Genomic DNA, 25,000 nt, shown 5'->3' with positions numbered 1-25,000 from the left:
GCACACAGCGGTGATTTGCAGGGTACTTGGCATTAGTTTCCTGGACCAGGTATATACGCATTCTTTAATATTAACGATATGGCCCATGATAATGATGGAGCGTGTCTGAGTATCTGAGATATGAACCACTTCTCTCTCTTTTTCTCTCTCGCTCTCTCTCTCCCTGACTCGCTTCTGGGCTTTTAATCAAAAGGACCAGGCGTTCTACGGTTCTTGTTGAAGCATAGCTGAGCTAATGTAATTCTAATAGAGACCTGAAAAACTCTCCAACTTTAATCCCATTCTATTTTTTCTCTCCCCCTTGCCTTGCCACGGTCTCCAATAATATGTATATTTAAATTGGAATAAGTTGGGGACGTAGTCGGCCTGGGCCTCCGGCGTTTTTGCTCTTTACTGATGGATGAGGTATATAGAATAGGAGAGAGAGGCGGAGAAGAAGAGAAGGAGGAGGGAGGGAAGAGAGGGGGGAGAGAGAGAGAGAGAGAGAGAGAGAGAGAGAGAGGGAGAGAGAGGGAGACTAGAGAGGAGAAAGAAAAATAAGGGTAACGGAGGAAATTAGAAAGGGGCCAGCGAGATGGAGGACGAGAAACGATGATGGACCATGACAGTGAGGGAAGGTGAGAGGAGCTGGGAGAAAGGGAGAGAGTGAGCGAGAGCTGGGGAATGGGGGCGATGGTTATTAACGCATCCGGTAAATCTGATCAACATGTCAGGAGAGAGTGGGGAAGAAAAACGAATAATGCAGCTGAATGCGTCGCCGCAGTAGTTAAAAAATGTGCAGGAAATCGGAATTACGTGGATGGTACTATGAGTCTATTCACCCTGGCCACCCTAAGGGAGCCTGAGCTATTAGAGCTAGAAATATTGTATGTTGCGTGAGAGTAGACATCTCAGTCTCCGAGGTTATGCTTCCTACCGCTCGCTCTGTTTCCTGGCCTTCCACCAAGCATCTATCTTTTATATTCTATCTCTATCTTCTACTATTATGTCTTTTTCCGACCCTGTTTTTCTTTCATTCTTTTATTTATCTAACTGCAATCTTCCCATCTACATTCATTCCGTCATTCTGCAGTTTCACTGTCTTCATGACTAATGCTGTTTTCTACAATGTGTGTCCCGTCCCCGCCTTCTCACACATTGTCTCTCATCCAATCTCTTACACACACACACACACACACACACACACACCCACACACATTGTCCCATATCACGCACACACCCAATACCATCCGGCCCACCGCCACACACATACACATACACACACCCTGACATACACACACACACACACACATTGTCCCATATCACACACACACACACACACACACACGCACGCACGCACGCACACACACACACACACACACACACACACACACACACACATAATTCCACCCGGCCCACCCCCGCACACACAAAAAACGTCCCACACTCCCGCCGACTTCCTCCCTCTCATAAACCCTCCCACACGCACACACACACACACACACACACACACACACACACACACACACACACACACACACGCGCAAACACACCCACCCATTTCTCCCCTGTCCGTCTCCCACTCCCTGGCGGCGCCCTCTCCACAGAGCTGTGCCCCGTGCCATGTGGCAGCCACGGCGTGTGCACGGAGGGCCAGTGCCAGTGCGAGGAGGGCTGGGTCGGCGCCGCGTGCGACCAGCGGGCGTGTCACCCGCGCTGCGAGGACCACGGACAGTGCCACGACGGGACCTGTGTCTGTCAGCCCGGCTGGGAGGGCGAGCACTGCAACACGGGTGAGTGATGGGGCAAGACGGCGCCGGGGATTGGTATGTGTGGGTGTGTCGTCTGTGTGTGTCTGTGTGGGTGTGTGTGTGTGTCGTGTGTGTGTGTGTGTGTGTGTGTGTGTGTGTGTGTGTGTGTGTGTGTGTGTGTGTGTGTGTGTGTGTGTGAGAGTGTGTTGAGTTCTTTTCTATTTTCTTTGGGGTACTGTGTGTGTGATGTCTCTTTGGGGGACCTCTTTGAGTTCTGTTCTCAGTTCTCTTCTTGTGCGTATGTAAGTGTGTGCGTGTGTGTGTTTGTGTTTGTTTGTGTGTGTGTATCTTTGCTGTGCGAGTGTGTTTGGGATGTGTGTTTGTGTGACTTCGTTCAGTTCTGTCTTCTGGTCTGTGTGTGTGTGTTTTTGTGTGTGTGGTATGTGTGAGTGTATGTGTGTGTGTACGTGTGAGTATGTGCAGTGTGTGTCTGTGATTGTTTTTTTTTTCTCTACATGTGTGTGTTTGTGCTGTGTGTGTGTGTGTCTGTGTGTGTGTGTGTGCATTTATGAGTGTATGTATGTTTATGTATGTTTGTGCGTATTTGTTTATGTATGTTTGTGTTGTGTCTGTAAGTGTGTGCCTGGTGTTTTTGTATATGTGTGCGTGGGCACATGTGTGTGCACACAGTATGTGTGTACATGTGTAGCTGATTGCTATGTGATGGTTTGACGGTCAGTAGGAAACGGGCAGGGGATCAAATGAGACAGGAGTTGGACAGGAGTCAATTGACTTGTCATTTGCATTTGTTTTCTTTTCTCCCGCGTGTTTCATTGTCTTGATAGAGAATGAAGGTCAACCATTGTTAGGTGAAGCAGTCAGCCTGCGTGTATGCGTTTGTGTGTGTGTTCAGTCGGCTGTGTGTGTATCTTTTGATAGTCATTGTTATGTTTTGACTGCCTAAGTTATTACAGTCGAATGGGCTGCTGTGATAATTACCTTGCTTTTGTTTCATTTGTCTCTTACCCCAACAGTCACTCACGATTTGGATGTAGTTGTCAAAGGTATTTATTCAGATATATTCATATAAAAGACGAATAATAATAATATATCCAGTTAGTATTATATAACCTATAAAAACAAATTGTATTACTTTAATTTTTGTATTTGTAATTCCGAATGTTATTCATATTAAAGGTACTACCCTGATATGCATTGTTATGTCATATTTATAATCTTTGGAGGAAAATAGATCCAAAGGATTTTTTGTCCTCAACATGCACCATTCTGTGTTTCATCTGTGACTGTTGTTGTGTTGTTATTGTGTGTGTGTTTGTCTGTTTGTGTGTGTGCATGTGTCCTTGAATGCATGCATGTATGTGTGTGCATGTGTGTGTGTGTGTGTGTGTGTGTGTGTGTGTGTGTGTGTGTGTGTGTGTGTGTGTGTGCAGACGGCTGCCCGGGTCTCTGCAGTGGGCACGGACGGTGTACCCTGGAGCAGAGTGGCTGGCGCTGCGTCTGCCAGGCAGGCTGGAGCGGCCCCGGATGCAGTGTTGTCATGGAAACGGACTGCAGCGATGGAGCAGACAACGACGGAGGTGGCAATCTAGCATCTATCATTCCGCATTTTAAATCATTTTCTCTCTCTTACTCTCTCTAGCGCTCCCTCTCTCTCTCCCTCTCTCTCCCTCTCCTTTCTCTCTTTTCTCGCTCTCTCTCTCCCTCTCTCTCTCTCTCTCTCTCCTCTCTCTCTCTCTCTCTCTCTCTCTCTCTCTCTCTCTCTCTCTCTCTATATATATATATATATCTCTCTTGCTCTCTCGCTCTCTCCTGCTCTCTCTCTCCCTCTCTCTGCCCCTCTCTCATTTCGCCTCTGTCATGTACATGATGGGCTGTCAATTTTGTGTTCGCTCCTTCACGTGGCCTCTACTTATGGCCCACCTGAATGGCTTGCGAAATCAGCTACAAAAACAAAATGTCTCCTTCCCGTGGCTGTGTTGCCTTCTACGTCTCCACCACCAACACCGCCACAGTCCGCCGACAGAGAAGCAATCCGAGGTCTTGCGGGTCACTTATGTTGTTTGCGTGAGCGGTGCTTATTTGTCTGCTGTTGTTTTAGAGCAAAGAGCTGCGGGCGCAGACACTCACCTATATGGATTGTTCTGCGTGAGAGAGGCATTGCCCGTGGTTGTTTTGTTTCTCCTTCAGCAGGGGTGAATGTGCTATGAATGTAATTTGCATAATTAAGATGCATATTCTTTGAGCGGTTCTCTTTCCTTTTTTTCTTTGCTCTACTTGGAGGTATTCTCACGTGTCTCCAGCTAATACACTAAAACAAAACGCTGATTGTTGATTGGCTGTTTCGTCTCCGTCGGGGGTGGAACACACCGAAGAACAAGCTAGTCTAGATGTAGTTTAGGGTCATGGCCATCAAGTTCAGAATCTTGATAATTGGTCCCAGGCTACTCTGCAATGTATGCAGTATGGTTTTAAGGAAAAAATCATTTCAAACCCCATTGCCTTAGTGTCTCAAGCTCTAAGTTTGCGACTGCACCATATAATCCACTCTGCGTATTCCATTCCGGAATAATCCATCACTGCTAACGAGGCTGTGTGAGTTGATTGGTATTTTTTTTATCATCATGGCCTTGTTGATTTAATGCAGTAGCAGAAAACAGAAACGTACACACACACACACACACACACACACACACACACACACACAAAGACAGACCAAATCGGCTGTAGGATACGCAGCACTCGAATCAAATCACAATCATGTCGTACACTTGGTTTATGTTGGGCAATAAGAGGTGTAAACTTTTATTGTACGCGTTGTTTACCAAGGCAACGTGGCTATTTAGTTGCACAGTTTATGTCGTTTTTGTGTCCTTGTATCTTTTATGGCGTGAGATGTCAGCTAGAGGCAATGGAAAAATATGTAAACTCAGGAGCCCTCTCTCCTAATCAGCACAACTTTGGTGCACAATGGCGAATGAAGAAATGCCTTGCAGGAAAATGCTAAATAATGGCGCACTGAAAGAAATGTGCCAACCCCGGATCCAGTTGGAGAGAAATCGTTTTGAACGCAGCTCCCCTGGACTTTAGGCAGAGATTTCCGTTGGCATGCTTTGCTTTATATTCCTCAAGGAAGAGCGTCAAAATGATTGTTCTTATGCGTATCTTCTTGGTTGCGGCAACAAATATACTCCAGTGTTGATGAATGCTACATAGTGGGGAGTGTATGGCAATTAAAACCCGCTAAACCATTTAATGGCCGCTGAGGATTCATTAAGCCTGTCATTCAAATGAAATGATGAAGTACTACTTCATGGGAATGTGTTGAAGAGGAGGGGACATGACGCAGAGGAGGTGGGGGGGGGGGGGGGGGGGGGACTCACTTTGTCGTCTCTCATGGCGATTAAAACCGGAAGAGAATTAAGTGGAGATCCCGCAAACACATATGTGCACACACACACACACACATGCCTGCCAAGACTCTTACTTACAGACACAACCACACACAAAACCACGAATATAAACGTACACTTGCACACACACACACAAACACACACACACACACACACACGCACACACATACACTTACATATATACACATATACTGTGGCAACCCGGCACAGTGAGCGAACTCTAGAAGGCGGGTTGCCACGATACAAACAAACAGACACTCTGGATAATAATTTTCGTTTTTCAGTTAGTCCTTTTTTTTATATTCCACTGTATGAATATGAATGAATTTCCTCAAGGAGAATGTGTGTGACGCAAATAGTCTCCCATTCTTCAGATGCTTTTGAAATTGATTATTCCTGTGCAGGTCTCACAAACACAGCACAACAAAACCCAGCAGCGGACAGCTTTCTGTTGGCTATTCCCACTAACTCCCACACCTCCTTCCCTTCCCCTCTGCATGCATCTTCATAATAGCCCATTACGCAATCATACCATTTGACACGTTTTGGCTAATATACTCAAGGCTCACACTGATGAATACTGATCGTTTATCCCCCCTTCCGCACTAGGATGCTAGACAGAGATACAGGGATGCTATCTGAGGCTATTCTGAGATTAAAGTGGGACTTCGTGAAAGGTTTTCAAATAATGTAGCCTGGGTAAAAGAGCAGGAGATCCCACTTAGTGGAAATAGAAAACACAAGACTTTGGTTATCTCTAAAATCAATGTTTAAGAAAGGGCTGGAGCCCACTCCTCACAGTCACTTATAATATTAATTACAGTAATAATAACACCCTCAGCGTTGCACATGTTGACGAATTAAACCCACTCATTATTCAAACAATAAATGCCTAAATTGTTACCTCAAATGTGAATTATTATGACTAAGACTTTGGCTAATATTGCAGTATCGTCTGGATGATTTTAGTTTACCAAACCAATTTTTGTATCTAACCCAATTCAGCTTTGGGTTTGTTTTGTCCTCCCCTGCATGCATTCCGCTCTCAATCACATTAAGAATTCAATTATTATAGTATCCTTTTAAGCTGAGAAGTGAATCGTATGGTATCAAGCCAGTGCTCTGTGCTAGCATTGTATGGGGGGTTATAATAGAATACCATTGGCCTTTAGCTTCTTGCTCTATGGTCAGATGCATTTAAATGTCAACGCTGTTTCCTGGCTTTTCAGAAACAGGCTTGAAATAAGAACCATAAATGCCAGCCGACCCTCATATTGCATGCTGCCTCTGCTCTCAGCCACAGTCCATTGTTTACGATGGACTTGTGCGGATAGCGTTCAGACAATACTGCGGACACGTGGCCATAATTAATAGCCGCAGATAGCTCTGATGGATTTGTGTTAATATTGTTTGGTTGCCACAGGCAATACTGCCAATACAGACTCTTATGTGAAGTTAGTTTTTATGGCGCACTGCATTGGTAATCCTTGGCCGGGATTCAAAAGAGGTACTTCTTTTCTCTCAGTGTACCGACGACAGACTGCTTTGCTTTTATTTGTATTCAATGTGTCTTTTGCACAATGCATTTTCTAGTTTGCTACGACTGCCTGTGAAACATTGAAAGACTTGGAGCAGCCAAGGTCTGGTGAATTGTTTACTAAGTGGTTGTTTAGTTTGATGGATTCACCAAATGAATTATCGCCTTTATCTATACAATATGATAGTTTGTGTTGTCTGGACATTTGGACAGTAGAGAGAACTTCTTGGCGACTGTTGTGGAGGTAGTCTACAGCCTCCTTCGCGTCTCATATCTTGTGTCAGTTTGGCTAAGCTACAAGGACAATGCACTCTGAGATCATCATTCCATCATTTATTCTACAGCCTATACTATTCTGTAGACAAATTCTATATAGCCATTGTATACCCAAATCCCCTCCACATTGTGTCATATTTGTGGTTCCATTTTGTAAACTTTCATGATATATTTTCATATCATTCATAGATATGTACAAAAATATAGATATTTATAGGCTATATATATACATAGGCCTCAATATCTAATAAATAATGTTTAATAAAACATCACAAATATATATGTAGTAATTACTATTTTTTTGACTCCACTGTATTATAATATACTCTTGTCTCTAGCTTCAAGGTGTTCCGCTATTAAAGTGGTTGTTTGCGTGTGTGTGTGTGTGTATGTGTGCGCGCGTGTGTGTGTGTGTCTGTCTCTGTGTGTGTGTGTCTGTGTGTGTGTCTGTCTCTGTGTGTGTGTGTGTGTGTGTGTGTGTGTGTGTGTGTGTGTGTGTGTGTGTGTGTGCTTGCTGCGCTCCAGATGGCCTGATGGACTGCGTGGACCCGGACTGCTGTGAGCAGCTGAGCTGTGCGTCCGACCCGCTGTGCCAGGGCTCGGCGGACCCCCTGGCTCTGCTGCTGCAGAAGCCCCCGCCCCCGGCCGCCTCGGCTACCACTGCCGTAGCCTCTCCCCCCACCGCCTCACACACCCAGAGCTTCTACCAGCGTGTGCGCTTCCTCCTGGGCAAGATGGCCACACACATCCTCCCTGGGGAGGTGCCCTTTGATACCAGGTTGGTGTGTGGGATTGTGTGTGTGTGTGTGTGTGTGTGTGTGTGTGGGGTTGTGTGTGTGTGTGAGTGTGTTTGAGTGTAGTAAGCGTGTATCTCATATGTGTGTGTGCGTGTGTGTGTGTGTGTGTTTGTGTGCATACATGCGTGTGTGTGTTTGTGTGCATACATGCGTGTATGTGTGTTTGTGCGTACCTGCGTGTGTGTGTGTATGTGTGTGTTTGTGTGCATACCTGCGTGTGCGTGTGTTTGTGCGTACCTGCGCGTGTGTGTGTGGCATGCGCGTTTCTCTCGTGTGTGTTTGTGTATGTATGTGCTTGTGTGTCTGTGTGTGGCATGCCTGGTTGTTGTGTGTGTGTGAGACTTATTTGCTATTTGTCTCTGTCCTTGATGCCCCCTGCCCGGTGAAACGTGATTATCAGATTATGGGGTTCACATATTCGAGGTGACCCCCATTACGTGGCCTATCAAAAATTGCCCATACACTAATTAATTTACCCTGAGAGCAAAAAGGATTGTCTAAGCTTCTGCATAAGCGATGTGTGTGTGTGTGTAGCTTTGTGTGTGTGTGTGTGTGTGTGTGTATGTGAGAATGATGCTTTTGTATGTCTTTGTGTTTGTACGTGTGGGTCTGCATGTGCGTGTGTATCTTTGTTTGTTTGTGTGTATATGTGTGAATGATACCCCCGTGTGTGTTTGTGTGTGTGTGTGTGTGTGTGTGTGTGTGTGTGTGTGTTTGTGTGTGTGTGTGTTTGTGTGAATATGAATGTTGCACCTGTGTCTGTTTGTGTGTTTGTGTGAATGTTGTACCTCTGTTTGTGTGGGTGTTTGTGTTTGTGTGTGTGTGTGTGTGTGTATGTTTGTCTGTGTGTGTGTGTGTGTGTGTGTGTGTGTGTTTTCTGTGTGCTTCCACGTGCACATGCATGCACGCCTGCATCTGCATGTGTGTGTGAACGATGCCCCTGTGTGTGTGAGTTAAGAGCCCCTGCCAACACGTGGTGATGATCTGTTTACCTCTGGAGATTACGAGAGCCCCCCCGCACCCCCCTGTCCTCCCTCTACAAACCCCCAACCCCACTGTCTGAGTCTCGGGGTGCAAGTTGCGGTGCATTTGTTTGTTACATATTTATGCTTTGTGTGTCACGCGGGAAACACCGGTCTTAAAGGTGTCATCATCAATATTTCAATGCTTTCTACACGCTGTCGGTGGAGTTGGGGGGGGGGGGGGGGGCATTAGGGAGGGGATAAATCCCCCCTGTATTATGGCACGGAGCGCCTCGACCATAACAGAGTGGAGCGATGGCTCTGTCGAACTGGAAGGAAAGGATAAAAAAAAAAAGATTTCATTATTTATTTATTTTTTCTCGAGCTCACGCCGAGAATCAACATACATATTAATTACGTGGCTGTTGTCCTTTGGAGGGGAAATCGATGACAGCTCTCAGGGTAACAAACGCAAACCGCCTCCAACGATGAAAGCACCTTCCATCCTTCATGTACCCTCTCCCTCTGAAACACGTTGTCATCCATTTCCATCAGCCTGCTTGTGTGTGTTTGTGTGTCTGTCTGGGTGTGTGTGTGTTTGTTTACAATCTGGGTGTACAGTCTATTCATGCATTCACTCATGTATCATAGATCCTGTACATCGTGTTAAAATCCATGTCAGTGTCTTTGTGTTGGGGCTGTTTAGCACCAATAACTTCTCGTACATGGACGGACATTTTTCCCAGTCACCCTTGATATAAAAAGAGATTGAGAGAAGATGTAGACCTTTATGTCGGGGTTGCAACCATCATGCCAACAACAAACAAACTGTCTTCCCTTTCTGGCTGTTCAGCAGTCATCACTCGTGTTTAAAGAGACCTTTTTTCCCTCCCAAGTATGATGAGGAGGTTTCAAAATATTTGAGATACCTCCCTGTCTATTGGGAACACAACATAGATGTTCTAGCCGCGTTGACAATACAAACCGGCTGTGGGGGGGGTCTGTTCTGACAGCTCGCTGAAAGCATTGGGCGTTGCAGGTGGGGCTATATTTACCTTGTGTTCCCCGGCAGTGTGCGGCTGCATACGTCTCACAGACAGGACGAACCGGAGGCGAGGGCACCGGGTGCGTTTGTCGATGCCTTGGCCACAAGGTCGCCGGGCTCGAACCGTACGATGCGTGGCTCTGGCCTCGTCCTCCTCCGTCTCTAATCCGTCGGTGTCTCTCCTCCTCCAGCCGTGTGGCGGTCGTCAGGGGCAACGTGGTGCTCCAGGATGGCTCTCCTCTGGTGGGCGTGAACATCAGCTTCCTGCAGCACCCCGAGTACGGCTACACCATCAGCAGGCAGGACGGCAGGTCGGTGCACGCACGCACACACGTACACACACAAACACGGGCGTGTGCATGCACACGTTCACATACAACGCACACACATGCGCACACACACACACACACTGATGTCTGATGTGGTGGCTGAGGATGATGAGGATGAATATGAGGATGATGATGAAATAGGGACTTACAGGAAGAAATCGGGGGGCGGTGGGGTTGGGGTGGGTTGGGTCAGTCCTGGTCTGCCTAGAGTTTCTCTGAGAGCTAAGTTCTCATACATTGTATGTGATGAGATCTGAGCTCCCACCCATGGTATGTGGATAACCAAAAGGTCTATGCCGTAGTCTCATGTCTCCTCCCGCACTCTACCCCCCCCTTCTCCATGTCAGCTTCGACCTGCTGACCTCCGGAGCGGCGTCCATGACCCTGATGTTCCAGCGGCCGCCCTTCCTGCCGCAGACCCGCCCCATCTGGACGCCCAACAACAACTTCCTGGTGCTGGATCAGGTGACCATGTCCCGGGAGGAGGCGGCGCCCACCCGCTGCGAGGTCAAGATGGGGCTGAGCCCGTACCCCCTGGTGCTGCCGTCCCCGCTGCCCCGGTACACGGGGGCCTGTGCTGAGCGGGGGCCCGTCATACCAGAGCTCCAGGTACGACCGCCGGTGCTCTTGAGTCAAGCGGCACGTCAAAGTCATAGTCAAAGTCAGCTTTATTGTCAATTACCAAATATGTGCGAGACAAATATAGAAATCGAAATTGCTTTTGTCTCTGATCCCCGGTGCAAGAAGTAGAAAGGCTGAAAAAAAGTCATTGTCGTTGTAATGAAACTGAAATGTACATTCCTCCATATGCTTCGCCAGTATCTTCTACTATCGCCCCGTCTTTAGGACATACTAATGATCAAATGAATAAATAAAGAGGAAAGGTGTATTTTGGAAAGTAATGCTTATTTCTGTGTTATGGCCATTCTGTGTTATATTAGTTATATTGTGTATATTATTATATTAGTTATATTGTGAAGCCTATATTCAAGCCATATATCTGTATATATATATATACACACACACATATATATATATATATATATATATATATATATATATATACATAAATACATATAATTAAGTCTATATTTATACCAATGAGCCACGAGAGATTATGGTTTACAGTGATTTTTGAACAGCTAGTGATGATGTTAAAACAATTTTACATAAACACAACATAGAGTGTGATGATTTATGGCAATCAAATCATTGCTTTTGGCCAAGCACTATAGTTCAAGAAAGCAAAGTGGTTGCCAAGCAACACAGGCTAGCATGCATTGAGATGGGTGGCCAATTAATTCTTGAAATGAAAAGCTGTCTGTTTATAGAGTAGAGAGCAGACATTATGTTTTATAAATGTTTATTATATTAGACAACTATCAGGAAGCAATTCTGGTGAAGGTTGATGCATTGGGAAATTATTTTCTCATTTTAAAATAAAAACAAACAGGTAAAGATAACGTTTTTAACAACCAGGTGAGACAAATCAGGACCAATCATCTCTGACGCATAACGGAGACAATGAGCCAAGGTTATATCAGAGATAATACATTTGGATTGCTTGTGCTTAGAGTTACCTCCTAACTTTCTAACACTTTCCCCAAGTGTTTGTCTTGCGGAGTTAAGTGCCGCCATCTCAAACATATGCAAGGGCTATTTTGATTTTAATTTTGTCTTGATTCAATTACGACACCCCCACATTTACTAAATTGACATATGATTACAGTCAGAAAATATCACATTATAGATAATAAAAAATAAGTATGGCTATGGCAGCGGCTTGTTAGCAGTTAATTAGAAAACAATTAGAACCACTGCATTAGTGTTGATTGCATTTGAAACATTTAGACATTTCCCAATTTATCTGTTGAATTGGCAGCTGCATAAAACTCACATCTGGGACTTGTCTGATTATGGGATAATGGGGTTGCTTGCTACTTGGACAAACAGGGCACATGTGAATGGAAGTCTGTTAAAAATAAACATATTTTCCTGTCGGATAAAACACTGTAAACACCCTGGTTGCGGTTCAATACAATGAAAGTGAATTGAAATAAAAAATGACGGTGGTGAGAAAATGAGCTCTGACATTTGTCTTGAGTGATTTTTGCTTCTCCTTGATCACTTTCTCTAACTGTAAACTGCGCTGTGTAAATCCCTCTCCCCTGCCTCTCCTCCCTCCCTCCTCCCTCCCTCCCTCTATCTCCCCCCCCTCCACTCTATCCCTCTGCCCCACCCCTCCCTCCCTCTATCTCCCCCTCCTCCCTCCCTCCCCCTCCTCCCTCCCTCCCTCCCTCCCTCCCTCCCTCCCTCTCCCCCTCCTCCCCCTCCTCCCCCTCCCCACCCCCACCGGCCCCCCGCCAGGCGGTCCAGGAGGAGGTGCCCATCCCCGGCTCCTTCGTGAGGCTCAGCTACCTGAGCACGCGCGCCGGCGGCTACATGTCCCTGCTGCGGGTGCTGCTCACGCCGGCCACGCCCTCGGCGCCCGTCTCCCCGCTGGGCAGCCTGGCCAAGGTGCACGTGCGCACCTCGGTGCAGGGCCGGCTGTACCAGCGCTGGTACCCCGCCGGCCCGGGCCTGGTCCACCGCATGGTCTGGAACAAGACGGACGTCTACGGCCAGCCCGTCTGGGGCCTCACCCATGCTACCGGTATGGTCGGGGGGGACGGCGGGAGGGGTGGGACCGGGGGGGTGGCCGGGGAGTGCTACCTCGACGTCAATTAAAGCTCACTCTTCCTCAGTGTGTGTTTCTCTATCTATCTCTATCTTGTGAGCGGGAGTTCGGTATCTTACTTGAGGATAAGTTGATTCTTTGGTAGCTTGATTTGAATTAGTATACGGGATATACAATGTTTATAACTAGAGATGTAGTTGAATCACCCACCTTGTTTTTAGTGTATCTGCAGATATGACATTGGTGCCAGATCCATTCGATCCTCATACTCCTCTCTCCTCCGGAGCCATCATCTCTGCTGCTCTCTTACTGAGCTGCATCTGCCCTTTTCCAGAACCCCTTCCCCCCGCAGCCCATCCCTACTTTCTCCTCTCTCATCCCCCCCTCCTTGCCCCTCCGTGCTCACCCCTGGGCTCCATCCTTCTCGCCTCCCCTCCCTCCCTCACTCGCTCCATGGCTTCCTCCCTCCACCCTCGCTCCCTCCGGCTCCACCCTGTTCCCCTGCAAGGCTGTCCTCCCGTGAACCCCATTTTCTTATTTTTCTTCATTTCGCACCTTCAATGCTTGCGTCTCCCTCCTCCATATCTATTTCTCTGATCTCCCCAGTCACCTCTCTCTCTCTCTCTCTCTCTCTCTCTCTCTCTTTCTCCCTCTCTCTCTGTCTCTATGTATCTCTCTCTCTACCTCTCTCTCTTTTTCTCTATTTATCTCTCTACCTCTCCCTCTCTTTCTCTATGTTTCTCTCTACCTATTTATTTTGCTCTCTTTCTCAATGCATCTCTCTCTATCTCTCTTTCTCTATGTATCTCTTTTTCTATCTCTCTCTCTATATCTTTCTCTATGTATCTCTTTTTCTATCTCTCTCTATATCTTGCTCTATCTCTTTTCCATCTCTCTCTATCTTTCTCTATGTATCTCTTTTTCTATCTCTCTATCTTTCTCTATGTATCTCTTTTTCTATCTCTCTCTCTCTATCTTTCTCTATGTATCTCTTTTTCTATCTCTCTCTCTTTCTTTCTCTGTGTATCTCTTTTTCTATCTCTCTCTCTCTCTATCTTTCTCTATGTATCTCTTTTTCTATCTCTCTCTCTATCTTTCTCTATGTATCCCTCGCTTCCGCTTTCTTTCTTTCTCAAGGTATTTCTCTCTACCTCTCTCTCTTTCTTTCTCTATGTATCTCTCTCTCTTTCTCTATGTATGTCTCTCTCTACCTCTCTTTCTTTATTTTTATATGTATCTCTATCTACCTCTCTTGCTCTCACTTTCTCTATTTATCTCTCGCTCTACCTCTCTCTCTATATCTCTCTCTCTCTTTGTTCTCATTTCCCCTCTCATGTTCTACCATGAACCATTCATGTATAGTTCCTGATGCTTTTCTCCCACACACACACACACACACACACACACACACACACACACACACACACACACACACACATACACACACACACACACAGGTAGGTAAGAGAGAGAGAGAGAGAGAGGTTATGCTTGTTTGTCAGGCGAACATTTTGCCTCAGGCCAGCACAGAGGAAAATAGTGGCTTTCATCTGAGATATTGAGTGTGCATTTATGTTGTGTGCCGTGCACGTGCATTTGTTTGTGTCTGTGTCTCCCTTACTTTGTGCGGTTCACCATTTTGTTTGATGTGAAATAAGGTGATCCTGTGAAACCGTTCTCAGAACACAGAACTCGCATTCACCCTGACCTGGAGAATTCCTCCATTTTACCAAACCTATTTCCTGATGAAAAGAGATAGATGTGTCGTAATGTTCCTTGAAATGGATTGAAAAGTCTTTATTTTTCTTTGAGAGGGTTCAATCCAATTTTCATTTTCAGTGTATTTCTGGTATGTCTTGGCAAAATGGTGATACATTCCTCAAACTTTTTCATACATTCTTTGAACACATTTTTCAAATTTTTTAGAATGTCATCCTTAAAAGTATATTCCTAAAATGTCATCTTAGTACAACCTTAAGAAGTTCAAATGTTGGTAATCGCAAGGTACGCAATATCTTTCGATAACACCATGGTTACGGCCTAATCACCCAGTCTAAACTAATGTGCCTTTCCTCAACCCACATCGACATTCCCATGGCCAACATTCCTGTGAGCTAAAATAACCCTGTTAACTCATACCATACCGGCTGTTAACAAGACAGAAAAAACTGTTGACTCCCCTTCTCTATACAAAGTTACTAGTCTTGGCATTGCATCTTGCGACCTACTGCTGCAGTGGAACATACTTCTCCTCTGACGCAGTTTCCAAAGGTGTGTGGAGAAAAAAGTCAATATCTTAGCTTCAACAAGATTAAGCTTACCAAGCACTCATATATATATATATGTGCCGTATTCATTCCGTTTAGGAAATCTCTATAGTCTATGAAGCAGTCCGGCTTGCGCGACTCAGATGGGACTCTTGTTTGGAAAGCGTTTGCGTTGCCAAGTTGTTAATAAGATCTCCTCTCTTCGCTGGAGCAATTAGGGGACACTTGCATTCCATATGAATCTCATGTTTACTGATTGAGTCTCACTCATTTGTCAGTCCCATGTGTTTCTCCGGTCTGATCATTTGAGTTACCAGGAGCACAGCAAATAGTGTGAGAATCGCCTGAATGTGTATCAACCCCTTGTGGATTTTACAGCACTCAAGTGGCAACGGTATTAGCGGGATAATCCACTCTGGTGGGGTGTTTCGAAAAAATAAGGCAGATTCTTTCTGCACCATATCATATCTTTTTCGTGGATTATTCCATACATACCAAACAAACTTTGCTATATGGAATCAGCTAAGATTCAGGAATAGCAATGAACCGCCAGCAACACTTTTAGTTCTCCTACACTTGATAACTGTGCTCGCTGGGGTGCAAAAGCAAAATAAAATAAAAATCGAATCTGTTTTTAATATGTTCTTTTCCGCTTAACGTACATGCCATTATTCCACACCTCACGTCATACGACCACAAGCTATTATCGTTATTGCTAAGCTCGTTGATCAGCCCATCGATCGATCAGCTTATGAGACAGGGGATCAGGATGGACTCATGCATCTCCCTACATAACGAGTGGCCCTGGCTGGCTCTGCACCCACCTTCCTCTCCTCCTCCTCAGCCCGGTCGCGGTCCCCCTAATTCATAGTGAATAGGTAACGATGCACAGCCACGCGGGGCTTAACTCCCAGAGTGGAGGGCTTGTCAGCCCTCGGTGATTGGTGCTGACAGTTATTCTCATACTGCACCTATCAGCTGCACTCCCCTTGTCAGGTTGTCACCACCACCGCCAACCCCCTTAACCCCCGCCCCCCCACCACCAAATCCCCCAAAAACCAGCGTAGTCCTCGAGTATCATGTCTCTAGGGTCTCTGTTAGACGTACTGCTTGTGTAGCGACCCAAGAGCAAACAGCTAATGGATTAATTAATGCTTGTTGTGGTGTAAAAGCCAGCTCGTCGTTTTTTAGGGTTTTTATTCTTGCTGTTCTTTCGACTGGGTAATGTATGGTATTGCTTTAGAGAAGTAGCGCCGGGGTAAATAATTAATCGGTTCGATAGTAGTGAGTGAGAACGATAAGTTAGTAGGACAAAATGGCTGCTATGGGTTTTTTCTGTAGCGCGATTTGTTCCTGAGCTTTCTGTGCGCAGCCACACACACAGACACACACACAAATGAATTAAATTGATATTGCCTTGAGATCGGCTATAGTTTGTTTTGTATTTTTTCGTCCCTATGGTTTTGTCACCTGGTGCCGGGTAAACGTTCAAGTCTTCAAGTCTGAAGTGTTAAATTGGTATGAGAAGATGTATAAGCCTGCTAAACCATAAGGTTGTTAGTGGATGACAACATAGTGTATCATTACCGCCAAGAGGCAGGCAGCTAATTCTAGGGCTCCCTCATAAAGACGGCCTCCTCTTGATTACGCCTCCATGTCTCGATGGCCTCTCTCTTTCACACATCTCACACACCACACACCACACACACACACACACACACACACACACACACACACGCACACAGACACACACACACACAAACACACACACACAAACACAGACTTGAACTCACGCTCCCACACACGTACATGCTTCAACTCACACTCACACACAAACTAACACACATATGCGAGCACACACATGCATAGACCCAATCCCAAACATACATATACTGTACATGCTTCACACACACACAAACACACACACACACACACACACACACACACACAAACACACACAATCACACAATGATGAGTACTTATTACACATCTCTCATCTGTCTTCTCAGTTGATATGTTATAATGAGGAGGGAGATTGGGAATCGTTGTGTGCAGGGCTCTGTTTCTCGCGGTGTCAGTTACGGTTTATAATTATGAGTCATTAAAAAACACTGTCATGGCTTAATAGCTATATGACACTGACAAATACATTCACAATCAGCTTTATTTCCTACAAGGGATATTTCTGAGGTTGCGGCAATAACTGGGGTTGCTCGGCAACGGCATTCTCGGATGCACAGGCAGACGGGGAGGGGTAATCGCTAATCATAAAAGAGATGAGTGGAAAATGTGACGGATCCCAAGTAAGAAACATCTCCCTGCACCGCGGAGGGGAAGGTTGAGGCTCTGTGCCTTTAATTGGGCAGATTGTGGTCGGCGAGTGTTTCCGTAGGCCAGTGCAGAGATTGATTATCATAATTAATGAAAAATGGTACAATGGTTTTGTACACAGGGAAATTTAATTGCTGTGAAATTAGCCCTTATTTGTCGAATAGACGGTAGATTGAAAATCGTTTTAAATTGGTGAACTCGTATGTTTTTTGTGTTGTTCCGAAGACCGAATTTGAATGTGTGTGAGGTGAACATTGATCTCGCCTATGGCTGTGACTAAAAACACAGAACGAAGGTCGAAAAAAACTGAACGAGCAGCACCAAGAAACCACACTATCTGTCTCTATATATTGCATGGGCTGTATAGTATTCGCACTACATATTGATGCACTGTTTTTGTCTGTTATATTCCAGTATCTGTGGGCTATGAGTATGAGTCATGCCCCGGTGTCGTCCAATGGGAGCGGAGGACAGCGATGATGCAAGGATTTGAACTGGTCCCTTCCAACCTGGGTGGCTGGTCTTTGGACAAGCACCACGCTCTCAACATCGCAAGCGGTAAACGCACCCACAAATTGCAACACAAACTCACACCGATGCTGTGCGTTTAGCGCGTAGGCAAGCAGCCACAGGCCTAATACTGAAATAGATTGTGGCCTCAAATTGAAAATCTGTCTTTGGTTTCACTGGCGGTGGAGTTAAATGCGATTACGCCAACAGACACCTCCAGGCAGACAGGATGTTATAAGGCTTCCCGAATTCAATAACAGTTACATTGATATTGTACATATTCGCAGGGAATTGATGAATGCTGCGGCTAATATAATCTCCACCTAATTGAGGATTCAGGTTCAAAAATTGATAGTAGCCGAGGCCTACGAGATCAGGGCGGGCTTATTGCGTTAGGTTTCAGCTCTTCCTGCTCCTGGGGAGCTTGCACAGTACACTGCGTCTTACTCACTGCTGGGGGGATTTAAGTCATTATTAAAGATTTGCCACGCCGCTTTTTGTCGGACAAACAACCCTTGCAATGGTATTAATATGTATGAAGTATTGGCAATAGCGTACATTTTTTTACATTTTTTCTTTTTGCTTTCTGTATTTATCTCCATATCTTTATTACCTCACTCTCCCTCACTCACTATCTCTCTGTATAACTGTCACTCCTTCTCTCTCTCTATCTCTCTCTCTCTCTCTCTCTCTCTCTCTCTCTCTCTCTCTCTCTCTCTCTTCTCTCTCTCTCTCTCTCTCTCTCTCTCTCTCTCTCTCTCTCTCTCCCTCCAGGCATCCTTCACAAGGGGAACGGCGAGAATGTCTTCCTCTCCCAGCAGCCGCCTGTCATCGCCACGGTGATGGGCAACGGCTTCTACCGCAGCGTGCCGTGCGGACCGGGCTGCAGCGGTGCCGCCCGCGACATGATGCTGTTCGCCCCCGTGGCGCTGGCCTGCGGCTCCGACGGCTCCCTCTACGTGGGCGACTTCAACTTCATCCGGCGGGTCCATCCCGACGGATACACCCGGACCATCCTGGAGCTCAAGTGGGTGTCCTGGGGTCGCCTGGGGACGGCTGGGGGTTTGGGGTGGAGGGGAGTCTCAAGTGGGTGTCCGGGGGTCGCAGGGTATGAGGGTCGAAGGGTATGAGATGCAGTGGAGGGTGAGAATAGGAAAAATGATTTACATTCAGGGCATTTAGCAGACACTTTTATCCAAAGTGACTTACAATAAGTACATTTGTCAGAAGGAAGAATTCACCCCACCACCGGCACTACATCCATAGAGAAGTGTATGAATTCATCATTTATTCAGGGTTTATTTATTTTCAAAACATACAGTACATATACTGCTGTTATGTCAGTATAAATGATACAATCATAAATTTGTGCTTTCCTTCACCGGGTACTAATAAAGAGATCAGGGGAATCCAACATTATGGTGTTCATGTAAAGTTATACAAGGATAACACCAGGATTGACCCGCGTCAGCTCTTACATATAGTCTCTACTTCGTCCCCTGGAATCCCCACCTCCAGAAATGTAATCGACCTCTTCAGAGTTTAAAGAGCCGCCATCCCCTCTGTGAAACAAAAGCGAGGGGGGAGCGATCCAGGGGTCTGGATTAGGAGAATGGTTTCCAACCGCTGTGCTGCAGGCACCGCGCTCTGCATCTCAGCAATTTCTCGAGCGTGCCATCTCCATGGGATTCCACAGTCATTTGTCCCTTAAAGTGTTCTCCTTGTGTAACTCAACTCTCTCTCTCTCTCTCTATTATTACTAGATCTCCGACTAATATTTCTGCTTCAGACGAAGGCCTAGCAGTGTCTGTAGCTGATACTTCCCCGTCCCCAGGGGAGGAAATGCCAAAAAGCTTCCTGTTTACGTTAATATTTAATGTGGACCAACACAGTGGCCTAAAACAACCGTAATCTGGCTTTATGGGAAAGGAACCGACTTATTCCTGTCTGTGTAAATGTGTAGTGACGTTGGGTTCTCTCTCTCTCTTTTTTCATTTTCCTCTTTTTCTCTTTTCATATATACCTGGGTGGAATATTTTCAGAAACCGGGATACCAGACACAGGTGAGAATGAGTTATCAACACTCTTACACCGTGAATACAGAAACACACATACACAGATGCATGCACACACACACACACACAACCACACACATACACACACACAAATACAAGCACTACCTCTCGCTTTCTAACGCCATCTCAGACACATTCATCCCCCCCAACACATACACACACACTCACAAACAAACAAACAAACACACACACTAAACACTACGGCTGTCAAGGTCTGGTCGGTTGGTGGATTGGTTGGTCGATATGTACTTGTTTCAAAGACTTGTGCACAGTGGACGAAAATATTTAATCTAGAGATAACGGGCAGAAATCTGTATTAAAATTGTTTCCCCATCTGCCAATCGATTGTCGTAGAGTTAGTCGAATTTCAGCGTAGCGAGATATTATTTGGTTGACTACAGCCCTCAAAACACACACACAAAACACACATACCCATTTCTTCACTCTCTTACACTCTCTCTTCTCTTATATACATTCTAATAACCTGACACAAAAAATCGGACTCATACATACATACATTCTTTCCCACAGACACAAAAACACACACACACACACTCAAAGAAACAACGGCAATGCTAAAATAACTCAAATACATAAAACAAGCTCAGCCGAATACTAGATATCTTGAGAATATCTTGCAGCTTCACTAAAGTCGGGCAGTTCAACACGAGTTCAGCCAAGACACCACATCTCTGTTTACCGTTTGTGTGCGGGTGCGTAGCTGGTATCGCCCCCCCGGTTCAATAACGTGGACTACACACACTGAGGCCCCGGATCAGATCCACAGCAGATCCCATTCCTTCTCGTGACGCATTAAACCAGGGGCCACCCGAACACCGTCCGGATTACACGTGGGCTGAGGATTACACTGGTCTGTGTTTTACGGATGGGAGCTTTCTGTGGCTCGCCTGGCAGGGACAGGGTTTGGCACGTTGCTGCCTGAGCTTGGTGTCTGGCCCCGAGCCCTCGTATTAATGGGATGTGGATACCCCCGCGCTAGAAATAACAATGGACAGATGTTGCCGAACAGTGTGCGTGCTTGAGCGTACAGGATGGAGGTGTGTAAATGAGTTTGTCTTTGTGTATGCGTGCATTTGTGCCTGTGTGTGTGTGTGTGAGTGCCTGTATGTTTGTGAGTCGGTGTGGGTGAGTGTGCATGTGTGTGTGCGTCTGTGTGGGTGAGTGTGTGTCTGTGTGCGTGAGTCTGCGTGAGTGTGTGTGTGTGTGTGCGGTGTGAATCTCTAATGTGGTTACTGTGTGAGGCACACACACAGACAACCACACAAACACCCATGCAAACACCAGAGGTTCACACCATGCACCAAAGGTACCGTGACAAGGTGTTTATTACTTTTATATGTTTTAGTGCGCGTGTCCCTTTTCTCGGTGCCAACGTGATAATGTGCCTCGAGATGCGCATTTATAAACCTGCCGTCTGCCCGACTTGGGGGTCCTTCTTGTTGTTCTCTTTCGCCGCCATTCCCCTCTCTTCTCCTACTCCCTCCTCCAACCAGCACTACCACTCTATACCATCATTCCACCTCCTTCCACTCCTCTCCTGTAGCATTGTTATAGTTAGCGGCGTGGCAGCATTTCCCCCTGTTATTCCATACCGTTGTTATCCCCCAAGTCAAACGCATTAATTATTCATCCTTATTCGCTTTTCAAAGCTTTTTGCTCCACTTTCTTCTCAGCAAAGAGCCCATCAGCCGGTGGGGCTTCAAACCAGGACTGTCTCCGCGGGGAGGCAATATGTGGTGTACTCACCGTGAAACCAAATAAAATACCATTGTCTATTCTCTCACTTCGGGAGTTTCAGAGAGAGAGAGAGAGAGAGAGAGAGCGGGAATAAAGCAAACAAGTGAGCGAGTCCTGCTTTTGTACAATGGCTAAGAGCCCAGGCAGGCTGATAGAAATTCAGGTTTGATCATACCTCCATCTCACTCTCTCTCTCTCTCTCTCTCCCTCTATTCATCACCTCTCTCTTTCTCTTTCTCTCTGTCTCTCTCTATTCATCACCTCTCTCGCCACTCCCCACTCTCTCTCTCTTTCTCTCTCGCTCTATTCATCCCCTATCTCTCACTCACTCTCTCTCTCTCTCTCTCCCTATCTCTCTCTCTTTCTCTCTCTCTGTCTCTGTCTCTATTCATCAACTCTCTCTCTCTGTCGCTCTCTCTCTCTCCTCTGTCTTTCTCTCTATTCATCACCTCTCTCTCTGTCTCTCGCTCTGTCTCTCTCTCTATTCATCACCTCTCTCTCTCTCTCTCTCTCTCTCTCTCTCTCTCTCTCTCTCTCTCTGTCTCCCTATCTCACCGATGATGTCTGCTCGATTCAACTGGAACTGGAGGTTCCAGCGCTGGGACTTCTGCTGTTTTCCTTAATTATCGTAGCTTGTTTACTGTCTCCTGACTGGCCCTCTGTTTGCAGCCCTGAGCATCTGATTGAGCTGTAGACAGGTGAAGAAATGGGTAATCAGTTATGCAACATCCAGCGTAGAACACATCGGGTAAACCAATACAAACATGAGATAGAGAAAAGGAAGATGGCGAATCACCGGAAACAAGAAGCCCAGGAATTATTTTGAACGCGGCGAATAACTCCCAGAGGACCGGGCGTAAATTATGTATAGGCAGTTCAGTGCAAAATAGTGTAAACAGTTATGGGCTTAATGCACTGGCTTTTGAGTGACAGATGCCCAGCACGGCCCTGTGTACTCCTTGTTATTGTGGTTGTTGTTTTTGTTTGTCCCGCTTTTCAACAGAAATTAATGGAAGCGATTTAAGATGCGTGTGTGGGAAAAGAGTCTATTTGAACTTGTCTAATGAATATTATGTAAGCAAATTATTTTTGCATGAATTTCGATTGGGAAATTTTTTCCTTAAGATCATCATCCTTTAAAGTAAAAACCAATTAGATTGGACTGACTAAGAGTTTAATATGCACAGCACTATTTACACATTCAGTCCACATCCGTTTCCAAGACGGCTTGCAGATGGTTTTGTTTAGAATAAACGTTAAATGTCATGTTTGGCTATACTGACACATACATTAACTTCTAAAATATTGTAGCCTTAATATATGCCTTCTGCACACTTTCCACAATTAACTAATTAATGATGTGAATGATGGGTAAACAAAGAAAGGCTGAGGCAAACCTTATTAAACCTGCAACGCTGGTGACAACAGTTCTACATTCATCAACAAACAATGTTGTTGTGTATTTAAATACCACCGTGACAACTGTCCACGTAATTCATGTTTATTTGAATTGTATATTACATAGAACAAGAAACTCTGCTGTACCGCAGTACACTGCAGGCACTGAAACAGACGGAGTTGTGTTTCTAATCGACATATCCGTCTACGATGCCGCACCACAAATGCCCAGATTTGTCCAAAACCCCCTATATCTCACCTCTTGTCCCCCCCTAACCCCCCAACCCTCTCTTTCTCTCGTAGCACCAGCCCTGCTCATAAGTACTACCTGGCCATGGATCCCATGGGGGACATCCTGTACGTGTCGGACACCAGCAGCCGCAGGGTGTACCGGGTTAGGAACCTGGGCCAGCCCAAGGACCCGGCCAGAAACCTGGAGGTGGTGGCTGGCACCGGGGAGCAGTGCTTACCCTTCGACCAGAACCACTGTGGGGAGGGAGGGAAGGCAACTGAGGCGGCGCTCAGCAACCCCAGAGGTAGGACCGCCCTGTCACTCTGAAGCTAATCCTTACCCTTAACGTACCGTTAACTTTTCCTTTACCCATACCTGACTCTATTACCTTGACCTTACATTAATCCTTGTTCTAACCAATCCCCGAGGTTGGAGCCTTGTCTCACCGTGAAGCTAATCCTCACCCTTACCCATACCTTAGCCTTTTCCTTTACCCATACCTAACTCTTGCCTAACACTCTACCTTACTTTACCTTACATCATCTCACAACTACCATGACCCTAACCTTAACCCTTATCGTACCTTAACTGAACTGTGCCACTTTAACAATGCAACTTGCTGCTCGGTAATTGACAACCCAAATGCTGTGGCTTCCCTGACAAAAGCCTCACGATGGCTCAATCTCTGTTTATGTTTACGACGGGACCAAAGGTTGTTTTTTCTGCTGCGATTTGTGTCATGGTAGGATTGATGCTCAAACTCTGGTGCTCAAACTCAACATCTGCTTTGGACGTCGGTGATTGGCAGCTGCTTGTGGAGGTTTGGAAGGAGTGAGCGAAACAATTAAACTCCAAAACGAGCGTAACTTTTTGTCTGCACAGTCCCACCGCTCACCCGTCTCCTCTGGCTCATTCCGTCATACTGCTCTCCTCATACCCCTAGATTGAAAACGAATGGCAGTTTGACATGGATCTCCAATTCCCAAGCCTCCTCTTGTAGCTTGAGTAGAGCAGGTGGGGGAAGCCGATGCTCAACATCCCATCCACACTGCTGATCAGAGGTTAAGGGTATTCAATGAAAGGCACTATGTTAGGTTTGAATACGCCAAACAGATGAGATCTTGATTAGATACATCAGTGGAAAAAAAGGAAAAAACAGCTGTGTCTCTAAGGGAAAAGAGGCGACTGGGGGGTGGGGGGAATTTGCATTCTGTCAAATTCCCTTCTCCAATCAAACCCACACACCTGGCCCCTTCAATCCTACCCGGCCCACACTCAAAAGGTATCCTCGGGACTGTCACTCAATCTACACCCACAGACCTCCTCGGCCAGCCCCGTCAGTCAGCCCCGGCAGCGGTGAATGCGAATCCAAAGGCAGTGCCCCCACAGCGATCGATCCACACCTTCCAGCCTATACTCTCACCACCGTAATACCACGTCTCCATTGCCACGCCATACCCAGTCCCTGTAATTTCAACACTGCTTAATTAGGCGGCCAACCAAAATGCCAGAACAAACCGCTGCATAATAGATGGTTTACAACACCGACAAGAGGAACGAGGCGAAGAACAATAATTCACATAATAATTTAGCTTTTTTTTTTATTTCTTTGCTTCTAACCCTGTCAAATTTTGACAAATGAAAC

The 25,000-nt window shown here is 46.0% G+C and overlaps 1 protein-coding gene across 1 annotated transcript in view; it reads left to right on the top strand.

Annotated features, from left to right (window-relative positions):
• tenm1 (teneurin transmembrane protein 1) overlaps positions 1–25,000 on the top strand; it is a gene marked incomplete at both ends in the record, with an annotated part of 166,392 nt that overhangs the window by 96,994 nt on the left and 44,398 nt on the right. Inside the window, 11 exon segments of the mRNA XM_079744544.1 lie at positions 1,587–1,772; positions 2,765–2,794; positions 3,182–3,328; positions 7,500–7,752; positions 9,970–10,089; positions 10,455–10,716; positions 12,475–12,760; positions 17,797–17,940; positions 18,667–18,919; positions 19,935–19,955; positions 23,427–23,659. Of these exon segments, the coding sequence (XP_079600670.1) occupies positions 1,587–1,772; positions 2,765–2,794; positions 3,182–3,328; positions 7,500–7,752; positions 9,970–10,089; positions 10,455–10,716; positions 12,475–12,760; positions 17,797–17,940; positions 18,667–18,919; positions 19,935–19,955; positions 23,427–23,659 (1,935 nt within the window).

This window comes from Pollachius pollachius (genome assembly GCF_949987615.1).
Source record: "Pollachius pollachius genome assembly, chromosome: 10".
Taxonomy (NCBI): domain Eukaryota; kingdom Metazoa; phylum Chordata; class Actinopteri; order Gadiformes; family Gadidae; genus Pollachius; species Pollachius pollachius.
The sequence above is the reverse complement of the archived record's forward strand: the minus strand, read 5'-3'. Positions and strand labels throughout refer to the sequence as shown.